This window comes from Tuber melanosporum (genome assembly GCF_000151645.1).
Source record: "Tuber melanosporum whole genome shotgun sequence assembly, scaffold_1, strain Mel28".
In the NCBI taxonomy this organism is placed as follows: Eukaryota; Fungi; Ascomycota; class Pezizomycetes; order Pezizales; family Tuberaceae; genus Tuber; species Tuber melanosporum.
In genome coordinates, this window is record NW_003298755.1 from 2216183 (window position 1) to 2243485 (window position 27303).

At 46.1% G+C, this 27303-nt stretch overlaps 2 protein-coding genes; one reads left to right on the plus strand and one right to left on the minus strand.

Annotated features, from left to right (window-relative positions):
• Positions 1 to 19803: 19803 nt before the first annotated feature.
• Positions 19804 to 22016, minus strand: GSTUM_00004007001 (uncharacterized protein). XM_002835168.2 has 3 exons: positions 21649 to 22016; positions 20658 to 21492; positions 19804 to 20608 (listed from the first exon to the last, which is right to left on the minus strand). The coding sequence occupies exons 1-3, from the start codon at positions 21704 to 21706 to the stop codon at positions 20320 to 20322; spliced, it is 1182 nt and encodes a 393-aa protein (XP_002835214.1). The 5' UTR covers positions 21707 to 22016; the 3' UTR covers positions 19804 to 20319.
• A 3437-nt stretch (positions 22017 to 25453) lies between these two features.
• GSTUM_00004008001 (uncharacterized protein) lies at positions 25454 to 27050 on the plus strand. XM_002835169.2 has 1 exon: positions 25454 to 27050. The coding sequence occupies exon 1, from the start codon at positions 25890 to 25892 to the stop codon at positions 26907 to 26909; it is 1020 nt and encodes a 339-aa protein (XP_002835215.1). The 5' UTR covers positions 25454 to 25889; the 3' UTR covers positions 26910 to 27050.
• The last annotated feature ends 253 nt before the right edge of the window (positions 27051 to 27303 follow it).

Below are 27303 nucleotides of genomic sequence, written 5' to 3' on the forward strand. Positions count from 1 at the left end.
TGAGTTCGTGCTGGCAACCGCCACGAGTCACCGCTCAAATGCGAAAAATCAAAAAAGGAGCAACATTCGTGAAATGATCGCAGAAGATTCACTGGCAGAAAACGATGAGGGTCCCCAGTAAACGGTGGTCTAGGAGACCCAAGATGTGGACTTGGAAAATCCATCAAGTTAGCAAACTACTACACGGCACTACACACGCAAAGAGGAAAAGAAGACGGAGATCATGTGATGATCAAAACAAAGATATACAACGAAGAAAACAAAGAAACAACAATATATGCAATGCTCGACTCTGGGGCTACCGAAGACTTCATCGACAAAGAAATCTGCGACAAATACGGCCTCCACATCCAACATGCAAAGAAAGCGAGACAAGTCTACCTAGTGGATGGAAAGCCAAGTGCTATGGGCCCTATAACCCATACAGCGACAGTACCTATGGACATTGACAGCCATAGGGAAACGGTAACCTTTCAGGTGGCAGATCTTAAAAACCATGAGATAGTCCTAGGGATGCCATGGTTACGAAAGCATAATCCGATGATTGATTGGAATGAGAACAAGATGACCTTTACAAGCGAACTATGTGCGACACAATGTCTCAACAGTTCACCTGTGGTTTACTTAATACCGATACGAGAAGCGGAAGAAGAAACTTTGCATGCAAAGTTCGCCGAGATGCGGCAAGATAAAAGAGTCCGGATACAAAGACTGGACCAAGAGGCAAGAATGCCTACTAAGGGTTCCAAAGGGGCAGCAGGACACGACCTGTATACTAATGAAGGAATCAAGATACCTGCCAACGGGCAGGCAACAATAGCAACAGGAATAGCCATCGGACTACCGGAAGGTACTTATGGACGAATAGCACCCCGCAGTGGTCTAGCAGTCAAACATCGACTCATGACTATGGCCAGGTTAATTGACGTCGACTATACAGGTAAAATCAATGTGGTCCTGACTAACCTGGCTCAAGAGGACTACCAAGTCCAAAAGGGCGATTGAATCGCACAGTTGATAATCGAAGAAATCAACAATGAGGATCTGCACGAAGTAGATCAACTGGAAGAAACCGTAAGAGAAGAAGAGGGATTTGGAAGCATGGACTAAAACCAGCCCGATACAATAAAAAGAATCGAGATCAAAGAGATTACAGCACAAGCCTTTGGAAGGCACTATCGGAGAGGAGATACAACAGGAATTCTCAAATAGACATACGAAAACGAAAAAGCAGTCCTAGCGAAAATCAATATCAGCACGGAGCTAGCAATCCAGGATAAGAAATATCAAAGCAAAAAGAGATGGAGAGAATTGGTTCCAAAGGAATATCATCAATTCACGAACCTATTCCAAGAAGAAGAAGCTATTGAGCTACCACCTCGAAGGCCAGGAATCAATCACGAAATTCAGTTGGACAAAGACGAAAAAACGGGAAAAACAAAAGAAATTCCCTACAAGAAGTTATATCCACTAGGAGAACTAGAGCTCGAAGAACTCAGGAAATACATCGAGCAAAACTTAAAGCGAGGATGGATCAGGGACTCTTTCACATCAGGAGGGTCCCCAATACTATTCGTCAAAAAGAAAGATGGAAAAATGAGACTCTGCGTAGACTACAGAGCTCTCAATTCGGTTAGCAAGAAAGACCGATATCCACTACCCCTGATTGGAGAAGCACTGGATAGACTGTGGTCAGCAAAATACTTCACCAAACTCGACATCAAAGATGCATACAATAATATACGCATCAAGGCAGGAGACGAATGGAAGACTACATTCGCCTCAAGATACGGAATGTTTAAATACTTGGTTATACCCTTCGGGCTAACCAATGCACCGACTTCATTCCAGAGATGGATCAACAAGGTACTTAATAAGTACCTCGACATATGTTGCATCGTATACTTGGACGATGTACTCATATACTCGGAAAACATACAGCAACACCAAAAGGATGTCAGCAATATCATGACTGCAATACAAAGATCAGGAATGAAGATCAAACCAACAAAATGCGAATTCCATAAAGAAGAAACGGAATACCTCGGATTTATCATCAACCGAAGTGGGGTCAAGGTCTACCCTGTCAAAACAGCAGCCATATGGGACTTGGCCAAACTAAACAACAAGACAGACGTTCAATGCTTTATAGGATTCTGCAATTTTTATCGAAGGTTCATAGAGGGATTTAGCAGGCTTGCAAAACCACTCTATAACCTAACAAAGAAAGACAAGAAATGGGAATGGGGAGAAACGGAACAAAAAGCATACGATGCAATACGAATGCATCTAACCTCGGCACCCATACTGGTTCATTTCAACCCAAATCGAAAGACAATAATCGAAACGGATGCCTCAAAATATGTATGCTCAGGCATACTATTGCAACAATGTGATGATGGAAAATGGAGGCCAGTGTCTTACCGATCCAAGACAATGATCCTGGCAGAGTGCAACTACAATGTTGCCAATAAAGAACTATTAGCGATAGTTTAAGTATTGAAGGAATGGAGGAGATACGTTTTGAACAACGACCATCTGGTCCGAGTTCTAACCGACCACAAAAACTTGGTCCCATTCATGACTACGAAAGAATTGAACGACCGCCAGATAAGATGGATGGAGCACCTCAGCAAATACAACTTCAAAATCGAATACCGACCAGGTAAAGAGAGTGGTAAGCCAGATGCCCTCACAAGGATTGCAAGCGACAAACTACAAACAAAAGAAGACGAAAGAATCAAACAAAAAACATGAACACTATTACCAAAAACCTACTTCGAGGCAATAGAGGTTATCCAATTCACATCAACAGAGGAAAGGGAAGTTGAGAGCGCAAACGAGAAAGACAAAACAATTCAGGCAATAAGAGAAGCATTGAAGGAAGGAAAAAAGGAGATGAAAGGAATTGCTCTGGGTTTATGCCAACGGAAAGAGGGAAATATGTGGTACGACAGAAGACAATGGATCCCGGAAGAGGAGAAAATAAGGACGAACATCATACGACAACACCACGATATCTGAACGGCAGGACACGGAGGAACGGCTAAAAGCACAGAATTCATCACGAGGTCATTCTATTGGCCAGGACTGCATGAAGATGTTAAATGATATGTCAATAACTGCGACATATGTTAAAGGACGAAAACAGCTAAACATACACTATATGGATTACTGAAATCAAACAAAGTTCCCGAACAACTATGGGAAACAATTACTATGGATTTCATCACGGACCTACTGATATCGGAAAATTGCGATAGCATCCTGGTTGTGGTGGATTGTCTGACCAAAATGAGTCATTTCATTCCGGTCAGAAAAGATATCAACACGAGGGATTTTATACAAACATTCTTCCGAGAGGTTTTCCGACTTCCTGACCTCCCAAAAAATATCATTCCCGATCGAGGAACACTATTCACATCAGGACTATGGAAGAAAGTAACCGGAGAAATGGGGATACAAAACAGGCTGAGCACAGCGTTCCACCCACAAACGGATGGACAAACGGAACGGGTAAACGCGATACTCGAACAATATTTGAGGGCCTATGTCAATTATCAACAAGATGATTGGTATAAGCTGTTATCTATGGCCGAATTCGCATACAATAATGGAAAGCAAGAAACAATTGGCACGACACTCTTCTTCGCAAATTACGGACAACATCCACAAAGTCAGACCACATATCATACGATTAATGATGTGATACCGGATAAACCCGATATGGGGAAACTACACAAAACATTACAGTACGAAATGAGTCAAGTACAATAACGATAAAAGGAACAATACGATAAACACCGAAGACCAGATCTGAACATACAACTGGGAGATATGGTATGGCTAATACCACGCAATATCCATACGACACGACCATCAAAGAAATTGGACTACAAGAAAATTGGACCATTCAGGATATTGGAAAGAGTGGGCAGCCGAGCTTATAAACTGGACCTTCCCTCCTCGATGCGAATATACAACACATTCCACATCTCACTCCTCAAATTACACAACGACAATAAGTTTCCCTCACAAACATTTATTCCTTCCCCTGCGATCGAACTCGACGGAGAACCAGAATACGAACTCAACGAAATAGTCGATTCCCGCTTCTTCCACGGTCACCTCCAATATCAAGCCAAGTGGACAGGATATTCACCCGAACACAATAAAACTTGGTACTTCGCACACAACTTTGAACACGCACAAGAGGCCATCTCAACCTTCCACCACCGATACCCAGGCAAGCCCGGCCCTGGTGACGATCACGTTCAACCAAGACAAAGGCAAGGGAAAGGCTCCCGCGCCAATGCAACCACACGAGGGCTGGGGTGATAGCCCCCACCAAACTACACCCACCAGCCCCGAATACTCATTCATGGGGCCGACTGATGAAGAACTCAAGGAAAGGGAACAACAAGCACAGCATAACGCCATATCATAGACGGTATGCTACGATGACCGGTGCCAAACACATTTTGGCGACAAAGAAGGCTCAGGATGGTTTCCGAGGGAATGTCAGAAACGTGGTCCACACCCGGACCACGTCCTGAAGCATTGGCAACAATGCTTCAGAAATGGGTACAGAATGCACAGGGCACAGAAAATATCTGCGGGATTCTACCCGCAGAAGGATGGTAGCAGGAAAGAGTTGGAAGGAGAAGATGCCAGAAAGGCATGGGCCGTGAGGACGCGGTCCAGGGAAGGAGGGGCCCAAAATTCCGCAGTGGACATGGAACTGGACGTCAGGAGCCTACACAGGCAAATCCGGGGACTCAGGGAACAACTTGGCCAAGCCGAGGCCACCATTTCAGCAAACAACAAAACGATCACGGAGCTAAGACAACTGAACGATAATCAGCGGCACACGATCGAGATGGCAAATCCGACTCTAGAATCGGTAAGGGTCAGATGGAGGATAACAGACGAAAAGTTCCACAAGCTGAGAAGGACCATGCGCTCAGCAGGATGGGAACTATTGAAACTGGGAGAAAATGCCTGATGGGACTCAGGCTTATGAGGAGGGGAGCTAATGTCACGAACGTGGCTTGGCACGGAAAAGGTTTTCACATGACACATAGTTATGAGTCACAGGTATGTGATTGTTTTGCGCATATGACCCATTCGGGTTATATGATTTGTTATGTGTGGGATTTGTGATGCTTTCGCACATGGCTCAAATATGAGTCATGGGAAGTGCGCCTGACGAGTATGCCTTGTGAGTGTGCCTTGTGGGTAAGCTTTGCGCATATGATTTATGTTTCGCACATGACCTCGTTATGAGGTCATGGGTTTCGCGCATATGACTCAGTTGAGTCATATGACTTATTTATTACGTTATGATTGGTTTATGAGTTTTTGCACATAACCTCGCTATGAGGTCATGGGTTTTGAACATGTGATCACTTTGGTCACATGACTAGTTTGTTATGATTTGGTTTCACACATGTGACCACTTTAGGTCACATGACTATAGGCGAGAAGAATACTATATAAGGAGGCCGATGCGGCTGAGAAAGATAAGTTCTTCACGCTTTGTTCTAAGTACTTTTCCTCGTCCTTGCCGTCGCTTCGCCTCGAGCGTTTCTTTCGCCATCATGATGGGCCTTGATGCCTTGGATTCTGGGGGAGATATCTGAGTTCGCTCAGTAGTTCCTGGGGTCTTTGGTGTTGAGGTCTGTTAGGTGTTGCGTGGCGGATAACTTGTTTGCGTCTCGTTTCGTTGGACTGGTTATCTCACGATACCAGCACTTCGAGCACTCATCACGGTCGCATACGAGCCCTTTTCGGTAAAATGTCTACGGCTTCCTGTCTATCGTCTACTCGCAGGTTTCGCGTTCGATTGGGGGGATTGAACATTGTGTTTGGGGGGATTACCCGTGTCGTTCTTTGGGCCAGCTCATGTCTTTTGTTGGGTTTTAACGGAGTCCTTAGTTCATGCGATACAAAACGCCCTTGGGTTAGACTGATGACCTTCCCAAGTATCAACTCGTCGTACCGGCCGCATCATTTCCTCAAGGGAGGGGGCCTTACCAGCCCCTCCCTGCCTCGTTACTTTATGTTTCTACGGTCAGAATCCTACGATGTTGTTTATCACCGTTCCCTTGGAAGTTTTGTCCTTGCGGCATATACGGTGGTTCAGTCAGGTGTCACCTCCTAGCTACGGTGGGGATGGCTTTGACCCTGAAAAACCTTACCCCCTGGAGTGGTTTTTCTTTGCTGCCTGGGGTGGTGTGGGATGATTGGCTGCCAGGCACTCGCGTTGTCTGTGCGTCTGGGTGGTTCAGTTGTGGTCTGTGGTTGGCGGCTTCACCCATTGCAAGTGGGGCCTACCTTCCGTTTGTCTGCTTCTGTTCATTCGCCCTTCCCCATCTTGTCGCGTCAGTTGGGGATGCCTCTTGCCCGTTGTTCGGTCCGTGCCTGTTGCCGGACCTGTGGGGCTAGCTTTGGCTGGCTCTGCTTACTCTTCCCGACTCGGTTGGATTTCGGTTCGGCTGGGTTGGATGGTGTGGCCGGTGCCTGTGCCTTCGGGCGTGGGTGCTGCCTCCTTTGTGGCTGCTGACTGTAGCTGGTGGGCCCCCCTCGGCTATATGGTGCTGGGGGTTGGGGCTCTGTTTGTGTGGCCAAGATCAATGGCTGCCTGGCGGGGCTGGGTATTAGCTGTCCTGTGGCCATCAGATGGTTGTTCTGTCTGAGGGGCTGGGGGGGCTGGATGGGCTCTGTGGCGTCTGGTGTGTGGGGCTTGGAGGGGGCTGATTGGTGGGGGAGAGGCACCTGCGAGCACCGGTCGGACATGCGTCAGGTTGGGCGATGTCTAATTAAGTGTTTCCAGACTGGTTGGGCAGCTGGGCGAAGCTGCTGAGTGCTGTAAAGCTCCCCGGCGGACCGCTGGACTGATGGCCACCTGTGCGGATAGTGGATTGCGACCACCTGGTTGGACTTGTTTGAGTTCTGCATGCTGGGTGTTGTGGAAGTTTGTTTGGTTTCTTTGGTTTGGCAATGGGTATGGCTGGCAGGGGCAAGGCACCACGGGTGGGAGATAGGCCCCACTGACTATTTCGGTCTGTCACCACCTCTATGTATTTCTTTTGTTCATGTGTTTTATGTTGGGGGACAGGCAGCGGGTACAGGTCCTCCTCTCCATTACGCTCCTCGGAGGCACTTGGCAAAGTGGGTTTATAGGGTCGACGGCCTGGCATGCGGATGCGAGGGGTGGACATGCTGGTCACCTCCTCTCTGCCATTGTGTCGCCTGTAGTTTATATTTGGTTTGGTTTGTTGTTGGTTTTCTGCTGTGGTGGAGGTGTTGCGGAATGGTATTTAGACCGAGTAGTAGTGGTTTTGATTTTGTTGGACGAGGAACCTGGTTGGGTTGGTCTCTTGCTCGGCTTCAGCTACGCTTGGTGCTGGTTGGCTTCATACCAGAGGGGCTATGGACTCGGACCGGGGAGGGCGCTGGGTTGTTTGATGGTCTTGTAATTAGTTTCCGTGTGGGCATGACTCGGGGATGGCAGGTGCGGGACCGTAGACTTAGTTAGCCTAGGATTAGTGGTATACCGGTTAGCAGTATCCCTGTGCCGGCGGGGGCTCGTCATATGCTAGTGTTGGCAGTACGAGTTTAAATAAAAATTAGATTGACTTCTAAGTACTTTTCCTACTTATTACTTTACCGAATACAAAACAACTTTACGATCTTTATCTTCATTGCAACATTATTGTCACGCCAAGGAGGGCTCTTCATTAAGACGAGTTAGAGAAAGCTTATGATAGGCGTTTCCGATAGAAGATAAAGATCTTGTACTATCCGTAACCTAGGCAGAGGCCTAGTGCTATCGTAAGACGAAGAAAGGAGAAGACAGAGAAGAGAAGTATCATTCCCCGTCGCCAATAATTAACCATCAGAGGAGGGATCGTTACAGTTTGTAATTATGACTACCTTCGCAGATGCAACCTGCAGATGAAACTGATTACTTCATTGATGATGGAGACAATTGGAACCAACTCAATTCAACTTGAGAATTAGGTCACAAGTTTAAAGACTCTAAGAATCAGATAACTACTATTGGGAACAGTATAGTTCTGAGTTAGTTATATTGTAATTGCCAAAGAGGGTGTGGTGATTTTCAGGGTCTCCAGGTGTTTGCACCTTTCAAGAATACCTGACGTTGCGAGTTATAATCAGAGAGGTACATAGTTGTATAATAAATAGATGTAGTCCGCAAACACTTAGATGCAGAATATAAATATCGAAGTGCCTCACAAGCTTTAGACACTATCAAGCAATGGAGAAGAGACCTTAATAATATAATATTGTTTTATGATTCTATCTTACTTGACCAAATTTACTTTGCTCTTAGTAGTTATAAATGAAACAGTTCAGTGAACTCGAACCTTACTAGACAATCTCCATCTACAGAAATGAATCTTGATTAGCTTAGACAATTCTGAAGTCTATCAGATTGTCTCCGCCTAACACTGGCTACTACTCAGAAATTTTCATATAGAAACATCATCCTTTTTATATTCCTAGATCCATTCAATCTGGTTTAAATCTGAGGACTTGGATGGCCAATCTAGAGTAATAATCCCATGAGATTGCTGTTTGGTCACGTCAACCTGCTGGGCTGTTTGATGGTAAGGGGGGTTATTTTCTACAAGGTAGATGTATGGGAGGGAGAGCTGGCTTCTTAATGTATCCATCCATGAATACAATTTAGACCATAGAACTTACTCATGATATGAGACCCAGTTAATCCCACCCTGGCTTATAAATTAAAGCTCTTTCTCTTTAAAAATTTGTTCTGCCTTTCTCCTCTTTCTCTTGTTCCTCCCAGTCTGTCCTTCAGCTTGATTCAATTCCACAATTGTGAGGTTAAAATCTCTAGACTTCTGGTACTGCCATGTTCCCGGAATAGCAGCTTACTCACAGTTAAACCCTTCTTGCTCGTGAATTGCTAGATTCTCCTTAGCAATTATCTGCTGGAAGTGCCTTCAATCTTTAAACATGTTGGGTTCCTAAATATGACAGGGTTCTTTAGGTTTTAGGAGAATTATACCCTAAAACATAATTCAAATTGGCTGCTTCTCATGATCCTTATCATGTAACCATGCCAAGGTTCCTACTGATTGTGTAACAGCACGCAGTTTCAAATCTTACAGCATCTCTTAGAGGTGCCTGACAGCTCAACGCCAGATTTGGCTCAACACCAGATTCTTCATCAAACTTCCCAAACCAGCCATTCCATCCAGTATTACTGGATAAAAATGACTAGAAGCTATGATGAGATTGAAGCTAGAATTGGGCTTGCATGCGAGGGGCTTTGAAAATATGCAAAACTGAATATTACGGCTACTGCACGAGAGTTCAAAGTTCCAGAGACTTGATTGCGCACACAATAGAATAGGCGTCAAACGAAGGCTGACAGGCAGGCAGTGAACAGAAAACTATTAGAGGAGGAGGAGCTTGCAGTTTGTCTCTATCTGCATAGATTAGACAAAATTGGAACGTCAGTGCGACTTCATATGGTCACCAATTGTGCTAACAGTATACTCAAATGAAATTACCAAACTGTTGATTTAAAGATCCCCCTACCAATTGTAAGCTCAGCTTGGACAACACTCTTTTTTGACCGGTATCCCGAGTTTCATGTGAGAAAGCAGAAGACCTTAGATTATAAACAGATGAATGCTTGCAATCCCAAAAATATACTAGACTGGTTTGGTCACTTCAAGTATGTATATGAAGAGAAGGGAATCTAGCTACAAGATCTATACAACTACAACTAGATAGGCTTTGGTATCGGTATAGGAAGGGATCAGTAGATCGTGACTTTGGATCCTGATCGTCAATCTTATTTAGCAAGTTCCACGAGTCATGAATTGGTATCTTCATGTGAAGCTATCAGTACCGATGGCTACACTCTCCCCCCGATGTTGATTCTTGCCAGAGCACTGCACCTTGAAGACTGAACAACTAAAACTGATTTGGAGGATAATGTTTTATTGTCAGTCTCGGATACTAGGTATTCAAATAACATGCTTGCGTTAGGATGGTTGAAACACTTTGATCGGTTTTCAGTACAATGGCAAATTGTGGCATATCATATGCTCCTACTCGATTGTCGTGGGTCACATTACTCATACGACTTCATTACTCTTTGTGATGAAAAGAAGATCATCCCATTTTATCTTCCAGCACATACTACACATCTAATTCAACCACTTGATGTAGTAGTGTTTCAGCCCTTGAAACACTTTCATGCAGAAGCAATCAATCGTGCAACATGTACAGGCTGTTCAGACTTCAATAAGATTGAATTCCTATCAGCACTTACATCGATTCAATTGTAAGCCTTTAAGAAAAGCACAATCATCTCTGCATTTCAGAAGACTGGCCTCATTCTCTATGATCCTGTAAAGATTTAATCTCACCTTCATGAGGGTCATACTGCTTTACAGTATCCAGCTCTGTCTACTCCTCCTCCAACAATACTACCTTCTCTTCTCTTCTCTACTCCCTACACTATTAGGTCACTCAAGTGGCAAGCCCAGTATCTTGATGATACCAATCCTGTTTTGCTAACCTTTAAGACAAACCTTAACTGATTTATTAAGAGTAGTCTTACCTAGGTACAATCTGGAGCTCATGCCTTTCAGGAGCTGGCAAATACACAGGCAGTAGAGCATGCTCAAGAAACCTGTCAGAATCATACGCAGCGATCAGTCTAAAAGGGAGGATTGTTGTATGCGCATCAGACACAGGCAATTGTATATAAAAAAGCAGAAGACACTACACAGAAAAAGCTAGCGTGAGCAGAGTGCGAACTTAAACGTGTAAAAATAGAGGCCATTTGGGACCATAAAAAAATATGGAAGCCCATATTTCAAGAGTTGAGAAGATATATTACAAAGCAGAAAAGATCTCTTGAAGTGGTTGAGAAATTGTATTTGTAGTTTTCTAAATTTTCAAAATCTGGTATTGAGCCGAATCTGGCATGGAGCTGTCGGGCACCTCGAAGAGATGCTGTGAGATTTGAAACTGCGCACTATTACACAATCGGCAGGAACCTTGGCACGGTTAGTATGTAGTGGTACCAGTCACTTCCCCGACAACATGATACATTTTGTTGACTGCGCTGTTTACCGAACTCAACTCACATTTCGTCTGTAAATACTATTGTATTCACTGCAATCTGAAGTGCCATATGCGCAAATCCTAACTGTACTTCAACATGGGTAGACGAGAGATTTGGCTTATGGGCTGGCTTTCGGCGGAAAATGTTGTGCTGGTTATGAAACACTTCTTCAAATATTGATCGGGCAGCTATAATACCTAGCTCACTTGTGATTTCTGGAAATGTTTTTTCCCAGTGTTCTTCATCCTTTTAGCTTAGGTCAAGTAATGCAAGTGATTCATCACAGCCTTCCGGGTACCTCTCCGGGATAGCACTACCATGCTTGCTATCTAAATACAATAGAACATCATCAATATTATTGGAATTGGACGTGCGAGCCTAGATTATGATAAGGTAAGTCCTATCTATCTCTCTTAACTTGTATTGGAATAAAACTGACCTACCTTTGCTCTTTTAATTATAGCCTCTGCGGTAGACTTTTTGATTCCTAACTCATGTTCAATCCTCCGGTATGACATTTTGGCATGCTAATGAAGTGTTAAACAGCCACTCTCTTGAGTAGAGGAATATGAGATCCAGTTTGGGATGTATGAGTTGACATTGTAGAAGTTTGGGCGATTTCAGTCATGCAGTACTCATATCTGTTGTGAATAATTGTTGGGTGGCAATGAAGTTTGTGCACATTTTACAGTACTTACGGTATACAGAATCACATTGCTCCACTTGGCATCTCCAGAATGCACATTTATTGGTCCAGTGATCACTAGGCTTTCTGGGTGTCCAACTTTGACTCGGCCGCGGGAGTAGAGTAAAGTGGATAGGGCGAATATGTACCTGGGTTATCTACCGTTCTTAATCTAACCAAAAAAGCTACTTTAAAATTGACCATTAAAAAAAACATGAGCAGCATTCCGAGTTCCCAGCAGGCGGGTCTCTCTTTCACACGGCGGGGGAAAAACCCTCCTAGGAGAAAAAAGGACTAGTCTGTCCGTCCGTCTAAAAATTGCGCAGAATTAAAAAAAGAAAAAAGAAAAAAGAAAAGAAACCCCGATAAACAAAGCGCCCCGCAGCGGGAAAAATAAAATAATGCGTTGTATCATAGCTTCCAAAAAGCCACCACAATATTATCATAGAAGGTGACAACACCAACCAAAAAGATAAAGTTACCGAAAAATTAATACTCGAGCAGATGGCGCAATACTCTAATCCAGGCGCAAAGTAATACCGCGAACCTGACAATCATTTCTCCCCACACCTTCTTTGGTTTACCTAGCGTACTCGTGATAACATGCACGTAACGCAAGTTAATCTTGGCTATATAATATCAGGAAAATAATAACGCCAGACATGAGGTAAATTCCCAACCAGTGACCCTCCGGCCATCCATTCCACAATGAAGCACGGAGCAACCAACTTGTCTACTCCGCGGTGGGGTGGGGAACACCAGGACGGGTGTGCGAATTAGAGTATTAAATTTTTGAGGAAAATCTTATGATAAGCTACTTTCCCTACCCTACCTACCACCCACATTTCATTCACTCATCCTTCTGGGCTTCCTAACATACCAGCCAACCAATCGGACCCGCATAAACCTTGCAGCAGGAGCAAAAGAAAAAGAAAAGTTCGTGCAGCATTCCTCAAATCCGCCCCCGAAGCCGAAAGAGGGGTTTTCGGAGGTTTTCGTTGAAGGGGGGGAGGGGCGGAGTGGAGGAAGTTTAGTTCTGCTCTATTTCCGTTCTTGTCGCTATCGATCGATTGATTGATTGATTGCGAGAGTTGTGAGCTGCGGAGGTTTTTTTGTTGTCGTGTCAGATTTGGTTTTTCGCGTGATGGGAGTGGGTCAGTGAAGAGGTTTGGCTATCTATCTTTTCTTTCTTTTTTTTTGTTTTTTTCTTCTCTCTTTCTTTTTTTGGAAAATACAGGGTGTCACGTTCTTCTTTTTGTTTTCGCGTGACAATTGATCGGGTTTTGTTTGGTTGGGTGGCCCGAGGGGTTATGTAATGGCGGTACAGTTCACTTGTCAGCAGTATGAGTGCTCGAGTACCCGTACACTACAGTGATTGATTGTTATGAGGGGAGACTTTCTTCAAAAAAAAATGGGGGGTCTGTAAAGCAGTTGGCAGTAGGGTTTTATTTTCATTTTTATTTAATAGGAAAGGAACGGCGAACGGAAGACATGGAATTGAGGATGAATAAAAAGAATAATAATAAAAAAGTGCGTGTTTTGAAGGGGAATGGAGAGAAAATAAGAAACGAATGAAGAGACCATACCGGTAATCCCCCAGGTAACGCCCACTGATTAAACCCTTACTAATACATATTCCATAGAAAAACTGCGAGTGAGAGTACATGATATTAGGTTTTTTTTTTTTCTTTCTCCTGGAGAGAGCGTGCTTCAGTGATCGGAAGGGAAAGAATGAAATAAGCTAAAAACCGAGATCCATTTTCCGCCCCGATAATTAAGTGAGAGAAGGGACGGGACAATCTAGGGAAGGATACCAAATAGCAACGAAAAACTAATTGGAACCAACAACCTAGTACACGAAGGAATAGGAAGGGGGCTCGGGCGGGGAGAGCAGAGAAAATGTGGGAACAAAAAAAAAAAAGACCACCTAAAGCCTGCAAACAAACCCACGATGATCCTGCGCATGCCCAACCTGGATCACCCTCCTAAGTTCCTCATTCTCCCTCCTCTGCCGCTCAATCTCCACCTGCAACTCCCTCCATCCACCCCTGAGCTCGAGGATATACTCCCTGGCCTCCTTGAGCACATTCGCCTTGCTCAGCCTCACATCCCTGCACCCGGGGACCAACTCGAGCAAGGCGTCCATGCCACCCTTGATGCTCTCCCGCCTCTTCTTCTCCGAGTTCAAGTGGCTTATGCGCCTCTTCTCGTGCTTAGCCAGTCTGTCCTTCGAGGGGTGGTGGTGGTTGTGGGAGGATGAAGCCCTCAAAGACGGGGAGCGGCCGCGGAGGAGGTGGTGATGGTGGTGGTGACGAGAAGCGGAGGAAGTGGAGGAGGAAAGCAGCGAGTGACGGATTGGGTCATTGTTGCTATAACTCTTGCTGATGCCGCCGCCCCCGCGGTGCACATGCCTGACCTCATACCGCTTTGGCCCGTCGTAGAGTTGCACTGCGTTCCCTCCTAGGCCGAGGCCCAGGCCGACTCCGCTGCCGCCGCGGTCGGAGTTTGGTGTTACGAGGCCGTGGGGGTGCGGGGACGAACAGCTCCCGCTTGATATGAGAGATTCTGATAACGATGGGCAGCGCGTGCGCGGCGAGACGGGGCTATACGAGAGAGCGTCCATCTCAGGAATGTTGTGGAAGTTCGGGTCCGTGAAGACCGGGGCTTGCGAGGATGGGATCGTCGACGCGGAGAGTGGGTTGTGTTGCGGTTGCTGTTGGTGATGTTGGAGCTTTGGCGACTCACTAGGGAGGTGAACCTTCGCTGCGTATGGGTCTTCCGGGGACTTGCTGGTGTGTTCCCGTGGGTGCATAATGTGCTGCATTAGAGAGCTTATCGGTCTGTACATGGAATTGTTTTTCGTTTTGTTTTTTTAGCTTTCTTGTTCTTTTTCTCCTTTCTTTCTTTCTTTCTAGAGGAGTGATAACTTGTGTAGGAGGATGTGAAAGAGTTTATGAAGATGGGTGGATGGAAGGCAAGAAATGGAAAGGGAAAAAGCTCACGGGAGTGAATCCGAGGGAGAGGCTTTAGAACTCATGGTTGAAAACTTTGGATCCATGATAAGTCGTAGGTTTTTATGGAGAGTAAGGAAAGCAACTTTTTCCAACCTTTCCCTTTCCGCTCAGAAGGATAGAAGAAGCAGGGAGTGAAAAAAGCGAGAGTGAAAAAGAGAGAAAAAAATGAACTCCCCCCTCTTATCACGACGACGATAAAAGAACTATTCCCTCCTCAAAAACGATTGAACCAATAACCATCGGAGAGAAGAGAGAGAGAGAGAGCCAGATGAACAAGCACCCTGCTTGCACAACACAGGCAAGCTCGCAAACTCCTACTGAACCTCACCGAAAGGGAGCGTGTGGGGATAGATGATGTGATAGAAAGAAAGGTTTTTTTTTTTTAAAAAAAAAAAAGGAAAAAGGAAAAAGGAAAACAAAAGCGCCAGTTATTCAGAGGATTATTAGGAGAGGAAAACGAATGTGTGAGAAATGGTATATGGGGGGAAATCTCACTCTTGATATATCTTTTTTTCCCTTTCTTTCTTCCTTTTCGAATTCAAACCCTTTCCGCGGATTATCAACTATGTTTCTTTCTTCCTTTCTTTTTTTCCCCTTATTTACACTTCACTCCATTTCACAGATATCCATCTCACCCACCACTACCAACTCTTGGGAACACTTTGCTAGACAAGGACATATAGGGGGGTCAGTTAGGAAAGAGGTAAGAAAAAAGTTAATAGGTAGGGAAAAGAAAATAAAGTTACAAATGCGTATCCCACACCCAGCAGCAGCGGGGAGATCATCATCCGTAAAACACGAGAGATTGACCGTGCCCCACATTTCTGGTACCAATAGTTCCGCATATGGGGAGAGACGGGGTACTACGAATGTCCTATCGCCAACAGTGCCAATAGGAAAAAAGAAAAGGAGAAAAAGAAAAAGAAATAGTCCGCTTGCTTTTGCATTCCTCCCCACCCAGTGGATGAGTGATAGCTTATGTGCGACTTCCGCGTGATACTCCATGACACCCGCCCCATTTCAATATGTTCAACAAGCACAATACATCATCTACTTTCATTCCCCCTCTTCCCCAATTCAATAACGAAGGATATATTTGGGGAGGGAAGTACTCCCCGTATGAGTATCACAAGTTCTAGAGGGAGCTTTTTCCCAGGACTCTTTTTTGCAAATGGAATAGGAAGGACGTTGATCTTGTTCCCCACCACCACCCCCTCCTATATTGTGCCCAAGTGGTAATTGCAATCGGATCCCCTTCGACTTTATGCATAAGCTGATCAGAGGGCAGTGCTTATACCATAACAATATACGAGCAAAATAAAAATACAGCACAGTCCCAGAATAGAGGCTTGAGCACAAAACTTACTTTCCATTTTCTTGCTTCCACCGCGCGTGGTTAGACCAACTAGCATCGCTTCAGCATTTTTATTTTTATTCTTATTTCCACTACCCTCTACTCTCCCAATGCATCGCAAACGAGATGTAATATCGTTTTGGCGTTTTGGGGGCTTTACATACCGCGATTATTTTCCGATGGAGAGGACTTGGTAATACCCCTTGCATGATGCGTTGTCTAATGGGGGACGGACAGGAGATGAGAAGACAGGATAGACAGCGAGCCAACATGGCCGCATCTCGTGCTTGGATAAGAGGAAGAAGGAAAAAATATTGAACCCCGCCTATACATAGACAAGGCAAAAATTCAGCCGGGCCGGCCGCTCTTCTGGACTGTGAGTGGGCAATTCTGGGTGAGCCCAGTGGAGGTGAAGAACTGTAAAACCCTCTTAGCCTTCATCCCTTTCCTCCATCTTGCTTTTGGCCCTTTTCATTACTACTGTCTCTTTTTATTTTTCAATCATCCACGAGGTGGATGGAGTAAGGGGATTAATGGACGGATCCGTTCAGCTTGGTACCCATTATTTGCCCAGTGGAGAGAGATGGCGATTCTGCTCCACTGTGAATTCCGACAATTACCAACTCTTCCCGCTCCCTCGGGCCTTTGACGGATCCGTGAGAGGAAGGGGTGGTCGGGAGGGTAGAGCAGAGGGATAGTTTCTTCTGATTTGTTCGTCCTTTCCCTCTTTTCCCATCTCTTCCAATTGAGACACCATCGATTGATGAGGTTCTCAAAACAGTTGGTAACATAAAACTCACCGAAGATCATTCCACCGTGGGAAAAAAAGACAACCCCTCCCATATGAAATCAAGAAAAAAAAACTGAGGATAGGTCTTGTTTCTCATGCAGATGGCCAATGGAGAAACATCAAGATTTCTGTTTACCCACCCTTCTCCATCTCTCCTTCCTCCTCCAACCTCCACTCCAATTATCTATCCCTTGGCCTCAGTTTTTTTTTTTTGTTTTTCTCGCTCTTCTTTTCCGCTTCTGAACTCGACGAATGTGAATATGCATCCTCCCGAGACTTCCATAGATAATCACAACCTCGGGGATCGAAGAGACGAACTGGTGGGACCGTGACGGCAACGAAAACAGTAGCAAGCCCACTCATGACTGCCGACCGTGGCACAAAGATTTAAAGGACACCAAGAGATCTCGTTTACGAACACCATTATACATAGTTCACGCCACCTGCCGTGGGTCATCTTCGCTGGGGGCACGGAGACCAGCGCCAGGCAACTGCAAGTGTGTATGTGTGTGTAGGGGGGGGGAGGGTAGTAAGTGTAGAAAAAAGCGCAAATTCTGTATTTCATGAGGTTTGTTGGATATCTAGTATCACCCTCGTGGTCCATGTGAGGGCCAGGGGAGGGGGTAAAGCTAGTGAATTAGAAGGTTAGCAGAGCAAGCAAGCACAACCATAGTCCAAGTGAGTAGATGCGGGTGTATTGTGTGGGTGTGTGTAGGAGGGGTGGGGTATGTCTTTGATGAGGTAGATACATATATACATTAAACTTTATGTATAGTTATGGTATAATAGTAGAGGTGTAGTATGATAGTGTCTCTAGTGTGTATTTGAGTGTTTGTCCGTACCTGGCAGAAAGCGGTAGCTAACCAAGTCATCTCCCGCAGTGACACATAAGCCAATGATCTGACAGACACCGAGAATTTGGAATCGAACCCACGGATCACACTGGCTGAAATGATGAGCATGCGGACCTGGGGATGATCAATGGTGGAACAAGAGCAGGCAGGGGCCAAGCAGCAAAGCTACCGTAGCCCTAAATGTCTTTGATTAACTTATCATCTTCCTCTCCCCCCCATCTTGCCGTCTCTTCCCACAGTTCCCCGGATTTATGTGGCTATTCTGACTCGAGGAAGAGAACACCGTACATAGAAAAGTCACCCTCTCTCTCCCATCCCCCCCACCGACGAGATCAAATGCTTCCTGATTCGCTCGGTTCGTGCTGCAATTTTCTTGCATGAATAGGCTCGGTAAGGAATCTCCGCTACACCATATCCCAGAGGCCAAGATGGGTGCTTGCTGTGTGCGTCGATGTTCAGCCTGGTTCAGCTTAATGGAGAATCAGGGGGTCAACCGCAGATGGCTGGGTGGTCCTTATGATCCATCCATTAAGGGCAGCCTTCAGCGCCGAGGCTGCGAGTAGAGAGGTCTCATGGTGGTCCGAGAATTCGTAGAGACTGCAGCATGCGGTACCTTTCCTAACTGCGTTCAATTCCAAGTGCCGGAACCGGCAGGAGATGGCCACGGAACCAATATGGCACCATTGGGCCCCACAGTCAAGCTTCCAGTGCTCCCAGCAATTGTCGGATGCACCGAGCATCCACCTGCTGCACCAAGATGATCCAGTTGTGAGGCAAGTCGTTAACGCCAGTCTAATCTCCATGACATGGCAATCGCGGAGCTGTCAAATTAGGCTTCTTACCTCATAATAATAATGGACGAATGTCGAGTATTGGAGGAAGTTTTGAGCAGATACGAGAACCAGTAATACAGGAGGCACTGCAGTCAAATAAGCTCAAGTAAGCGAGCGAGATTCGCAAAGAAAGCTGCCCCATAGGGTTGGGTTGAGTTCCTGACGATAATTTATGATACTCGTACACTTACCACAAGACACTATTTCCACCAAATTTTTACTTTTTCAAGAGAAAGAGTTTCCTGAAGAGGTTTTACTCTCACCCGCCACCGCCCCACACATTACCGTAACTTGCTCGAGGATTTGACTACTCCAGTTTCACCAGATAATTGTACTCGAGCAGTGGTAGAGGCAATACAGTGCTTGTGGCCGGATCCACCACATTATGCTTAAAAAAACAAACCACCGGAAAAGAAACTGAGGGCCTGTTTAGCACATTGGAAAGATATCATTTTTCTGACTTTTATGGCTTTTTTTTTTTTTTTTTTTTTTGCGAACTATGATAATATACAAAAAACATTGTGATGTTTTTTAAAGTGCAATATTTTTTTATTTATAAGTCATCTTAGGTATAGGGTTGATAAGGGGAAAGTTTTGAGTATGATACCATAATATTATCATACTGTTAGATGAACTATTATCATATGTTTTGTTAGCTTAAGGCCTAGTTCTTTATCATTGACCCTGTTAATATGATAAACATGTGTGGGAAAAAATATCGCGAAAAAAAATATGGCACTGCCAAACACAAATATTTCTAGAAAATAGCATTTTTCCATTTTAGAATAAATGCCACTTTCAGGGGAAATCACAATATACTTATATTGGTATCACACATGTCAAAAAGGGCTTAAATATCTTAACATCGTACTTTTTGGTCATAGCTCAATTCACAGGCCCTTGCCGGATTTTGGTTTTCATTGCGATGATCAGAATGGTAGGCCATCCGGGCATGGACTTCCCCATTCTTTGATCGATTTATAGCAGAATCTGGATTTAAGTCGAGAAAAATGCTATTTTTTCTTAAAAAAAAAATTTTATTATAATGGTGGCATACCAAACGAAGTCTGGAATTTTAAAGTGCTGCAAGCATTTCACAGTAAATTGGCCAGTAACAAATTGTTTTGGTCAAGAGCTAAGGGGAAAAAATTCATCACCACAAGGTATCTTTGATTTGAAGGGAAAAAAGGTACAAAAGGGCAAAGAAAAGAAGCATCAAGAGCAAGCTATGCACCACAAAAATATATATAATAAAAGGAAATACGAGTGAATAGTTACTGAATGAAGTGAAAGCCCCAATTACCGTGTATTTTGAGTAGCAGAAGATAACATGCTGTTATTCATCGCACTTTATACCTCCAGATGACGGCCTTGAACGCCGTGACTGGAGAAAATGAATGTAAAGACAAGGCAAAAAAAGAAAAAAAGAGAAAAAAAAAAAAAAAAACGCAAGCAACCGGAACCTTTTTAGCAGACGAACACCAATCAACTTCATTGCCTCATCATGCTTCCCCAATCTCCGTAAAGAGGATCTTGGAGACTAACAATAAAATTGGTGAGCCCTGACCTTACCCCTCCAGGATAACATTCGTAGTAATTGACAAACACTAAAAAACCCCTCAAAGAAAGTCCAGAAATCCAGGAGTATAAATTTACAGGATCATAGTGGCGGCAACGACGGCGATCAAGGCGAAAGTGGTGATACCAGCGCGTCCAGCGGCAGCATTCTTCTTCTCACCACTTCCTCCTGAACCGGATCCACCACTGGTTGAAGCACCTCCCTCACTGGACTTGGCCTCGCTAAGCTTTCCCTTGCAGGTGTACTCGTCCCCTTTGATTACTCCACTGCTTTTCTTCTTGTCGAACTCAGCGCAGCTGAATTCCTCCGTGGTTTGAAGGTTAAATCCACCACGGACATCATCGAGCTCGGGAAGAGTAGCGCTTTTAGAAGTCAGTGTTATTCAATCAAACGCAGAAAAGGTAATCTTACTTTGTGAAGGTACCAGACAAGTCAACGGAGCCACCAACAGTTTTTAAGGAACGGAAGCCATCGAGTTTTTGGAATTTGGTGTTGTTGGCAAATTGGAAGGTACCACCGACGGATTCGAGGTCGTTGGCAGTGACGTTAGTCAACTTGGTGTTGCTGTTGAACGCAAATGACTGGCCAACCTTCTCCAACTCGGGGAAGGAAACAGACTCAAAATTGTTTTGGATGAAGGCAATAGAGTTATTAACATTGGTGAGCTTGGGGAAAGAGACTTGACCAGCCTCACGGATAGTAATGTTAGTAGCCCAGACGAGCCGAGGGAAGGAGCAGTTGAGTGATTTCCCGTTGAACTCGACAGAGAGAGCCTCGCTAACATTCCCCAAAGCAACATCAACAACGTTCAAGTATTTGTTGTTGTTAATATTAAAGGTCTTTGCGGTGACCAAGCTAATACCGGTAAGGCTCCCGAGGTTGGTATCGGTGATGAGGACGCTCGACGCCTCAGTAACCCCTTTGGTGAAGGTCAATTGGGAAAGAGCGGGAAGGGTAGTCCACGAGATAGTGCCAACTTTGATCAACTCAGGCATGGACAAGCTAGACAAGACAGTCAAGCCCTGCATAACGAAATCACCCTCAATCCGTCTGAGCATAGGGCAATCAACAGAAGTCAATCCGACGGCTCCCTTGATGGTAAGATCTCCTTCAATTGTCTGGACGCTCGGCAAGGACAAGGTGGTAAGACCTTCTCCAATTGTAACATCCCCTTTGATAGTGTTGCAAGAACTCAAGGCGCTAACATCGCTATCGCTCTTGATCTCGACACTCTTGTCACATTGGGCTAACAAGGACAAAGTCAGCACGAAATCAATCTTTAAAATATTCTGTAGCCGAGCTCATCGAATGGAATTGATAGCAAGGGCCAAGGGAAAGGGGAATGCAACAATGGGTAAATGGTGAACGTGATAGGGGCGGGGATGGTGGATGTGTGACAAACCATTGACAGCTCCGGCAACGGCCACAGCCGCAAGGATGAATCTTCTCAGAGAGATCATCTTGTGTGTGTATTAATATTTGGTTGTGTAAGGAGAGTTGTAGAAGGACGATGGTAGGTATTATGAAGTTGTAAGAAAGCAGCGAGAACTCAGAAACAAACACTACTCTACCGCTCGGCTCAACGAACTGAGAGAAGTTGATGAACGAAGGTGAGGGGGTTTCGAGTGGCTGGATGAACGAGAGACTGGTGAAAAAGAAGCAAGAGATGGGCAGAAGAGGGAAGGGGAAGAGGATAGAAGCGGAAAAGACGATGAAAGGGAAGAAGTCTTGTGTTGAATAGAAAGCGGCAACACGGGGAAGAAAAGAGGGAAGGAAAGAAGGAAAGGGATTTCTGGGCGGAGGAAAAGGGAGGAACGCGGGAGAGAAAAGGATGTGGGAAAGATGAGACACGCAGCATTACCTGATCCGACGCTAGCAGCGGAAGCAGCAGGTGCGACGGCGGTCTTGGTGGGCACACACCGTTAGATTTTGCTGCCAGGGGTAGACTTTTCTATGGCAAAGCGCTAGGACCGAGGCAGGCGTGGTGTGTGGTGGTGTATGATAAAAGCTGCTGCAACCATCATTTGTGTGGCTAAGGGGTGGAATGCTCTGCGCCCGGAAAGACGTAAGTTAAGGGGTTTATTATTGGAAGGACCGTTATTTCCACCTACTCGAGTATCTATACTGACTGTACTCAACTACTTGTACATGCACTCGTACCCGAGCATAGTATTTAATCTCTACATACCCAAAGGTCTTTTGCCCGCTGCCGCCGTTTCCTTCATATCATTCTTCGTGCTTGTACCCCAGACTTTTCATTCTATTGCAGACAGTGTTATTGTTGTCGGACACGGCAGGGCAAATAAAAGTAAACATTGGCATCATATTGGGATAGGCTGGTGAACACGGCCATAAACAACCCTACAAACGGAGTGGCCCGTGGCAGAACATGATACCACGGGATGGAGGCTGATTGAAGGTGTCATACCTGTAAACACGTTGAGTTCTCACGATATTGCCATCATCAATGAGAGAAGGGGTGAATATGCGCTACACCCACCAAGCCTTCGTCAAGTGAAGGGCGCCACAACGAGAAAGCGAATGTCTATGAGGATGATGACAACTCCTACATCTGGCAGCTCTGGGTATTCCGCAGCACAACATTTTTGAAAGCACTAGACACGCATGCGATCCCTCCTCCAGCCAAAGGTAGCGTATCGCATCAGAACGCATATCGCCGCGGCTGTTTGTTGTCGCAAACAGTGAACCTCAGGAGCTCTCCTTCGGATATGTTTCGAGAATCCAAAGCGGATGGATCAGAGCCGCCATGAGATGATGTCGAAAGGGGAAGCATATCATACAGTACTCGTACAACCCGAAACAGCGGGGGCTCGATCACAGTGCCGTATATCCCCAATCCCTGTACTGTACTCGGGCGCATCCGTGAAAATAGGAACGCAGAACTCTTGCCTCTCCAATGAGTGCAGGCAATTATTACCGGTATGTGGGATCAGGGGAAATACAAGTAAGTAAATACCGGTAGCTTTCCCATTTTTACTGACAACCTGTCTGTACGAGTACAACCAAAAACGCAAGCCCTTTTCCCACCACTCACCAGTGCAGCATCGTCAATGGTTAGCACTCGCTTGCTGTGCCAGTGCCGTAACAGGAACAGGTTCCCTAACTCACGATTGGAGACACACCACTCGCAGAGATCTGCAGGAGCAGTTCCAGGCTTTGCCCAATCCTTACCCTTATCGAGAAAATATCATACCGGTGGTGATCATTCCTGAAAACGACCCGTCGGTTCATACCACTGATCCTTACACCCCCCCCCCCAAATTTCTTTCGTTTCCACAACAACCAGCTCAAGGACGAAGAGATCCGTCTCGAATTTCCCCAATCCCTCATTTGTTCTGCCTTCCCAACCCGATAACGGAAAGCAGGGAGCCTCAAAGTCCCCTTGTATCGCCAGGAAGCGCAGTCGAGGTTACAAGACGGCTTTTTTTTTTCCTATCCTTGGCACTCGAGCACCCACAAGATTGTTTATCCATCCAGCTGTCCTTGGCGCAAGGGGGCCCCGACTGTCACAAGGAATTTTTAATATCCCTTGCCCCAAACCCAGGCGGGCCGATGGCAGCACTTGATGTTGCCACCTGCCAGACCAAAGGATCTCTCGTTCTCTCATTGTCGCTCTATTTGTCTCGATACAGTCAGTACTCGTACCGTACAGTACAGTACAGCTTGTTTGATACGCTGGGATCCAATTGACCGCTCGTTTCAGAATAATACCATTCTGGAGAAAACACTACTCGAGTATAGTACTGTACCAGCGTCGCACCCGGGCCTGGTGGGTTGCATACTGTCGGCACAAGTACCGGTATGGTTCCAGTGCTTGGTGGTTGTCCTACTGGTAGGCTAGAAAACAAATGACGCGTCTCCTCTCTTCTGGTTCGCCCTCAGGTGGTCTTCTCCCCATCGGAAAACAAGCAATGAGCGTGTCGGATTGCGGCACCCCCACGAAAACCTAGCCATTCATGTCGATAGGCAGAACTTGAGCAACATATTTTTCTTCCTTCTCCCATGAGAAGCCACAGTGCTTGAGTACGACGACCATTTCCAAGGACCATCTACTTGTCGGCAATCAATTGGCAAATTAAGCCCGCTCTAAGGGCTCACGAGGCGACGTAATTACCTTGTATCGACGTAGAAGCAATAGTTGGATACCGGTACCCTTCTTCGTGTCCAGTCCGAACCTTAGTCTGGCAAAGATTTCTGGTGTTGTTCCCCGAGAGGTTCCACAATCCTGGGGACCAATTATGACGACAGCTTTTCCCGGGGTACAGAAATCCGAATTTTAGCTACTCGAGTACAGTACTGTACCAGCTCAAGTACAGTCTAGTCTACGAGTTTTGAACGAGGGATGATGAAGCCAAGTAAACTTGTTACCGGTATGACACGGTGCTCGTAGTCTACAAATATCCCGATGCACTTTAAAGCGGCATGTGAGAATCCATTACCGGTAGCTGCCAGGCTGAGCCACTAGTCAAGTTGCAAGCCAGATCTCAATCTACGCTTCATGACGGTGGGGCGCGATGCGGGAAAGCCTTATCAGCGGTGCCGGTACCGATACAAAGGCACAATGACAGGGTTCGCGAGCGCCAATTATCACGCACACAAATTCGCCCTGTCGCTTGTACCACCAAAAAGACCCGAAGAAAAAGAACGGAAAGAAAGACCGTGGGTATGTATCTCGAGTACGAGTACAGTACTCGTACAGGTAACCTAACGTGTTGGCATCAGGTATCATACCGGTATCGCCTCAAGGAAAAAAGACGAAAATAAATAGAGCTACGGCGTGGCAAGAAAGGTTCCTGAAGAAGCCCAATGTTCCCCACCTACCGTAAATTTTGGACAAACTCGACCCGCCGTCATACTTCTTAAGGTTTCCCACCAGTTCTCTCGAGGCCAAATCCTATGGTAAATGTGCTTTTGGGGGGACAGCAGCTGCCATACCGTGCAAAGGATGGTGGCGTTTTGTTGGGGTGGGTGGCTTTCGGAGAGATTGAAATCGCGAGGCGAGTAATAAACTGTGAGGTTGACCAATATGACAAAGCTGGACGGCTTCCCTTGCTATTCTGGTGGTTGCCGTGAGACGATTTCCTGCCGGGGGCTCCAGATACGATGGGGTATTACTGTACGGTACCCTACTCGTACATGGCATGGTACGAGTAGAGCGCTTACCGGTCTTTGTCCACGCTTATCCCCCTCGCACCTCTTGTCCTCCTCCCCAACGGTTAGACTACCGAACTGAATTCCCAGGCTCAGGTTCTCGAAGCTCAAACAACTGCCCCTTGCACTTTAGAGTTTATTTATCGCCAATATTCTCATGAGATCTTAAAATAATTAGTTATTCATCGACAGGCAGGCTCCACGAACGATCTTACTGGGTCGAGCTCAAACCACACCCTCATGGGACTGGATGCGGTGCAACGCGTTGTGTCTGAATCATCCCGGCCTGGGGACCTGGCCTCGAGTCAACGGACCCCACAAGCTTGGCGCGGCCTCCTTTCTCTTTCTTTGGGAATCCTCATCATACCCGTACCGGTACCCAACTGTCCCCAGCTCTTCTAAAGCTACGGTAAGTTGCCCCCTCAACCATCATCGCCGGACTTTCCAAGCCTGATAAAAATATCCGTTCCAATGGTCGCCACTACACGCTCAAAAACGAACGGCGCCATCGCAAAGGTGCTGAGCGCTTCCAAGGCTGGCGTTACGAAGCGGACCAAGTCATCTTCAGCTGGTGGCAAGAAGCCCGTTTCAACTAAGAAGTCGACACAACTGCCCGTTGCAGGGGTAGCGAAAGAGAGACCTGCGTCGCCGCACGGCACCAACGCACCGTTAATCGCCCCTCGGGCAAACAGCACCGCTGTCCTACCCATCAAACAACATGCACCCGCCACAACAAACACTATCCTCGGCCAAGCAACCGCACATCTTCTCTCCGTGGACCCAAGCCTAAAGTGGCTTATCGAATCCCACCACTGCGGGATATTCTCGGCAGAGGGCTTAGCAGAACTCGCCGACCCCTTCCAAAGCCTTGTGAGCGGAATAATCTCGCAACAGGTCTCGGGTGCCGCCGCCCGCACAATCAAAACCCGCTTCATAGCCCTCTTCGCTCCAACCCCCACGTGTCCGCAGCCCTTCTTCCCAACGCCGGAAATGGTTGTAGCATGTCCGAACGATAAACTACGATCCGCTGGCCTCTCTGGGAGAAAAGCTGAGTATGTGGTTTCTCTTGCGGAGCACTTCATCGACGGCACACTCTCGCCGGAAGTCCTCTCTACGGCGCCGGATGCAGAGGTCATCGAGAGACTGACAAGGGTCCGCGGCATCGGGAATTGGTCTGCTGAGATGTTCCTGATGTTCGGGCTGAAGCGAATGGATGTTTTTTCCACGGGGGATTTGGGCATACAGAGGGGTATGGCGGCACACTTTGGAAAGGACGTGGCGAAGTTGAAGTCTGGTGGGAAGGGGAAATGGAAGTATATGAGCGAGACGGATATGCTCCGCCTGTCAGAAGGGTTTAAACCTTATAGAAGTTTGTTCATGTGGTATATGTGGAGGGCTAGCGATGTTAGTGTTGATGCATTGACTGGAGACGGCGGGGCGGGCAAGGGGAAGGGGAAAGCTCAAGCACGTCCCAAAGCGAAGAAGGCATGAGAGTGGATAAATTTGCTGTACTTCTTTGGGTGGATCAGCTTGTATATTGTATACCGGCTTCGGGGGGTTTCGACGCTTTCTGCTGTGCCATTTTTCTATCATTATTGTCCTATAAAACAAATACCAGTCATAATTTCCAGATTTACAGTTTCGAAATTCCTATCTTCCGCAGTGTGCTTGTGCAGGGCCCGCCGCGAACAGGACAGAAAAGGTGCCCGCCCGGCTATGATACCCAAACTAGCAATCGCGTTCACATAATATCACTCCTCTCTCCGCCCTATCCTAGCTTTCCTGGTGTATGATGGCAACCAAGTCCCCCCCTCTCCCCTGCTCTCTCAGGCAAGTCCTGTATGTCTATCGCCGTAATTTCTATCATAATATTATCATAATATTA

What these genes read in the sequence shown, in the direction of transcription:
- GSTUM_00004007001 (XM_002835168.2), bottom strand. Translation starts at nt 21,706, where the DNA reads ATGATCTCTCTGAGAAGATTCATCCTTGCGGCTGTGGCCGTTGCCGGA. An exon ending in CGTTGCCGGAGCTGTCAATG is followed by an intron (nt 21,493 to 21,648) that starts GTTTGTCACACA and finishes TGTCCTTGTTAG; the next exon opens with CCCAATGTGACAAGAGTGTC. An exon ending in TTGTCTGGTACCTTCACAAA is followed by an intron (nt 20,609 to 20,657) that starts GTAAGATTACCT and finishes GACTTCTAAAAG; the next exon opens with CGCTACTCTTCCCGAGCTCG.
- GSTUM_00004008001 (XM_002835169.2), top strand. Translation starts at nt 25,890, where the DNA reads ATGGTCGCCACTACACGCTCAAAAACGAACGGCGCCATCGCAAAGGTG.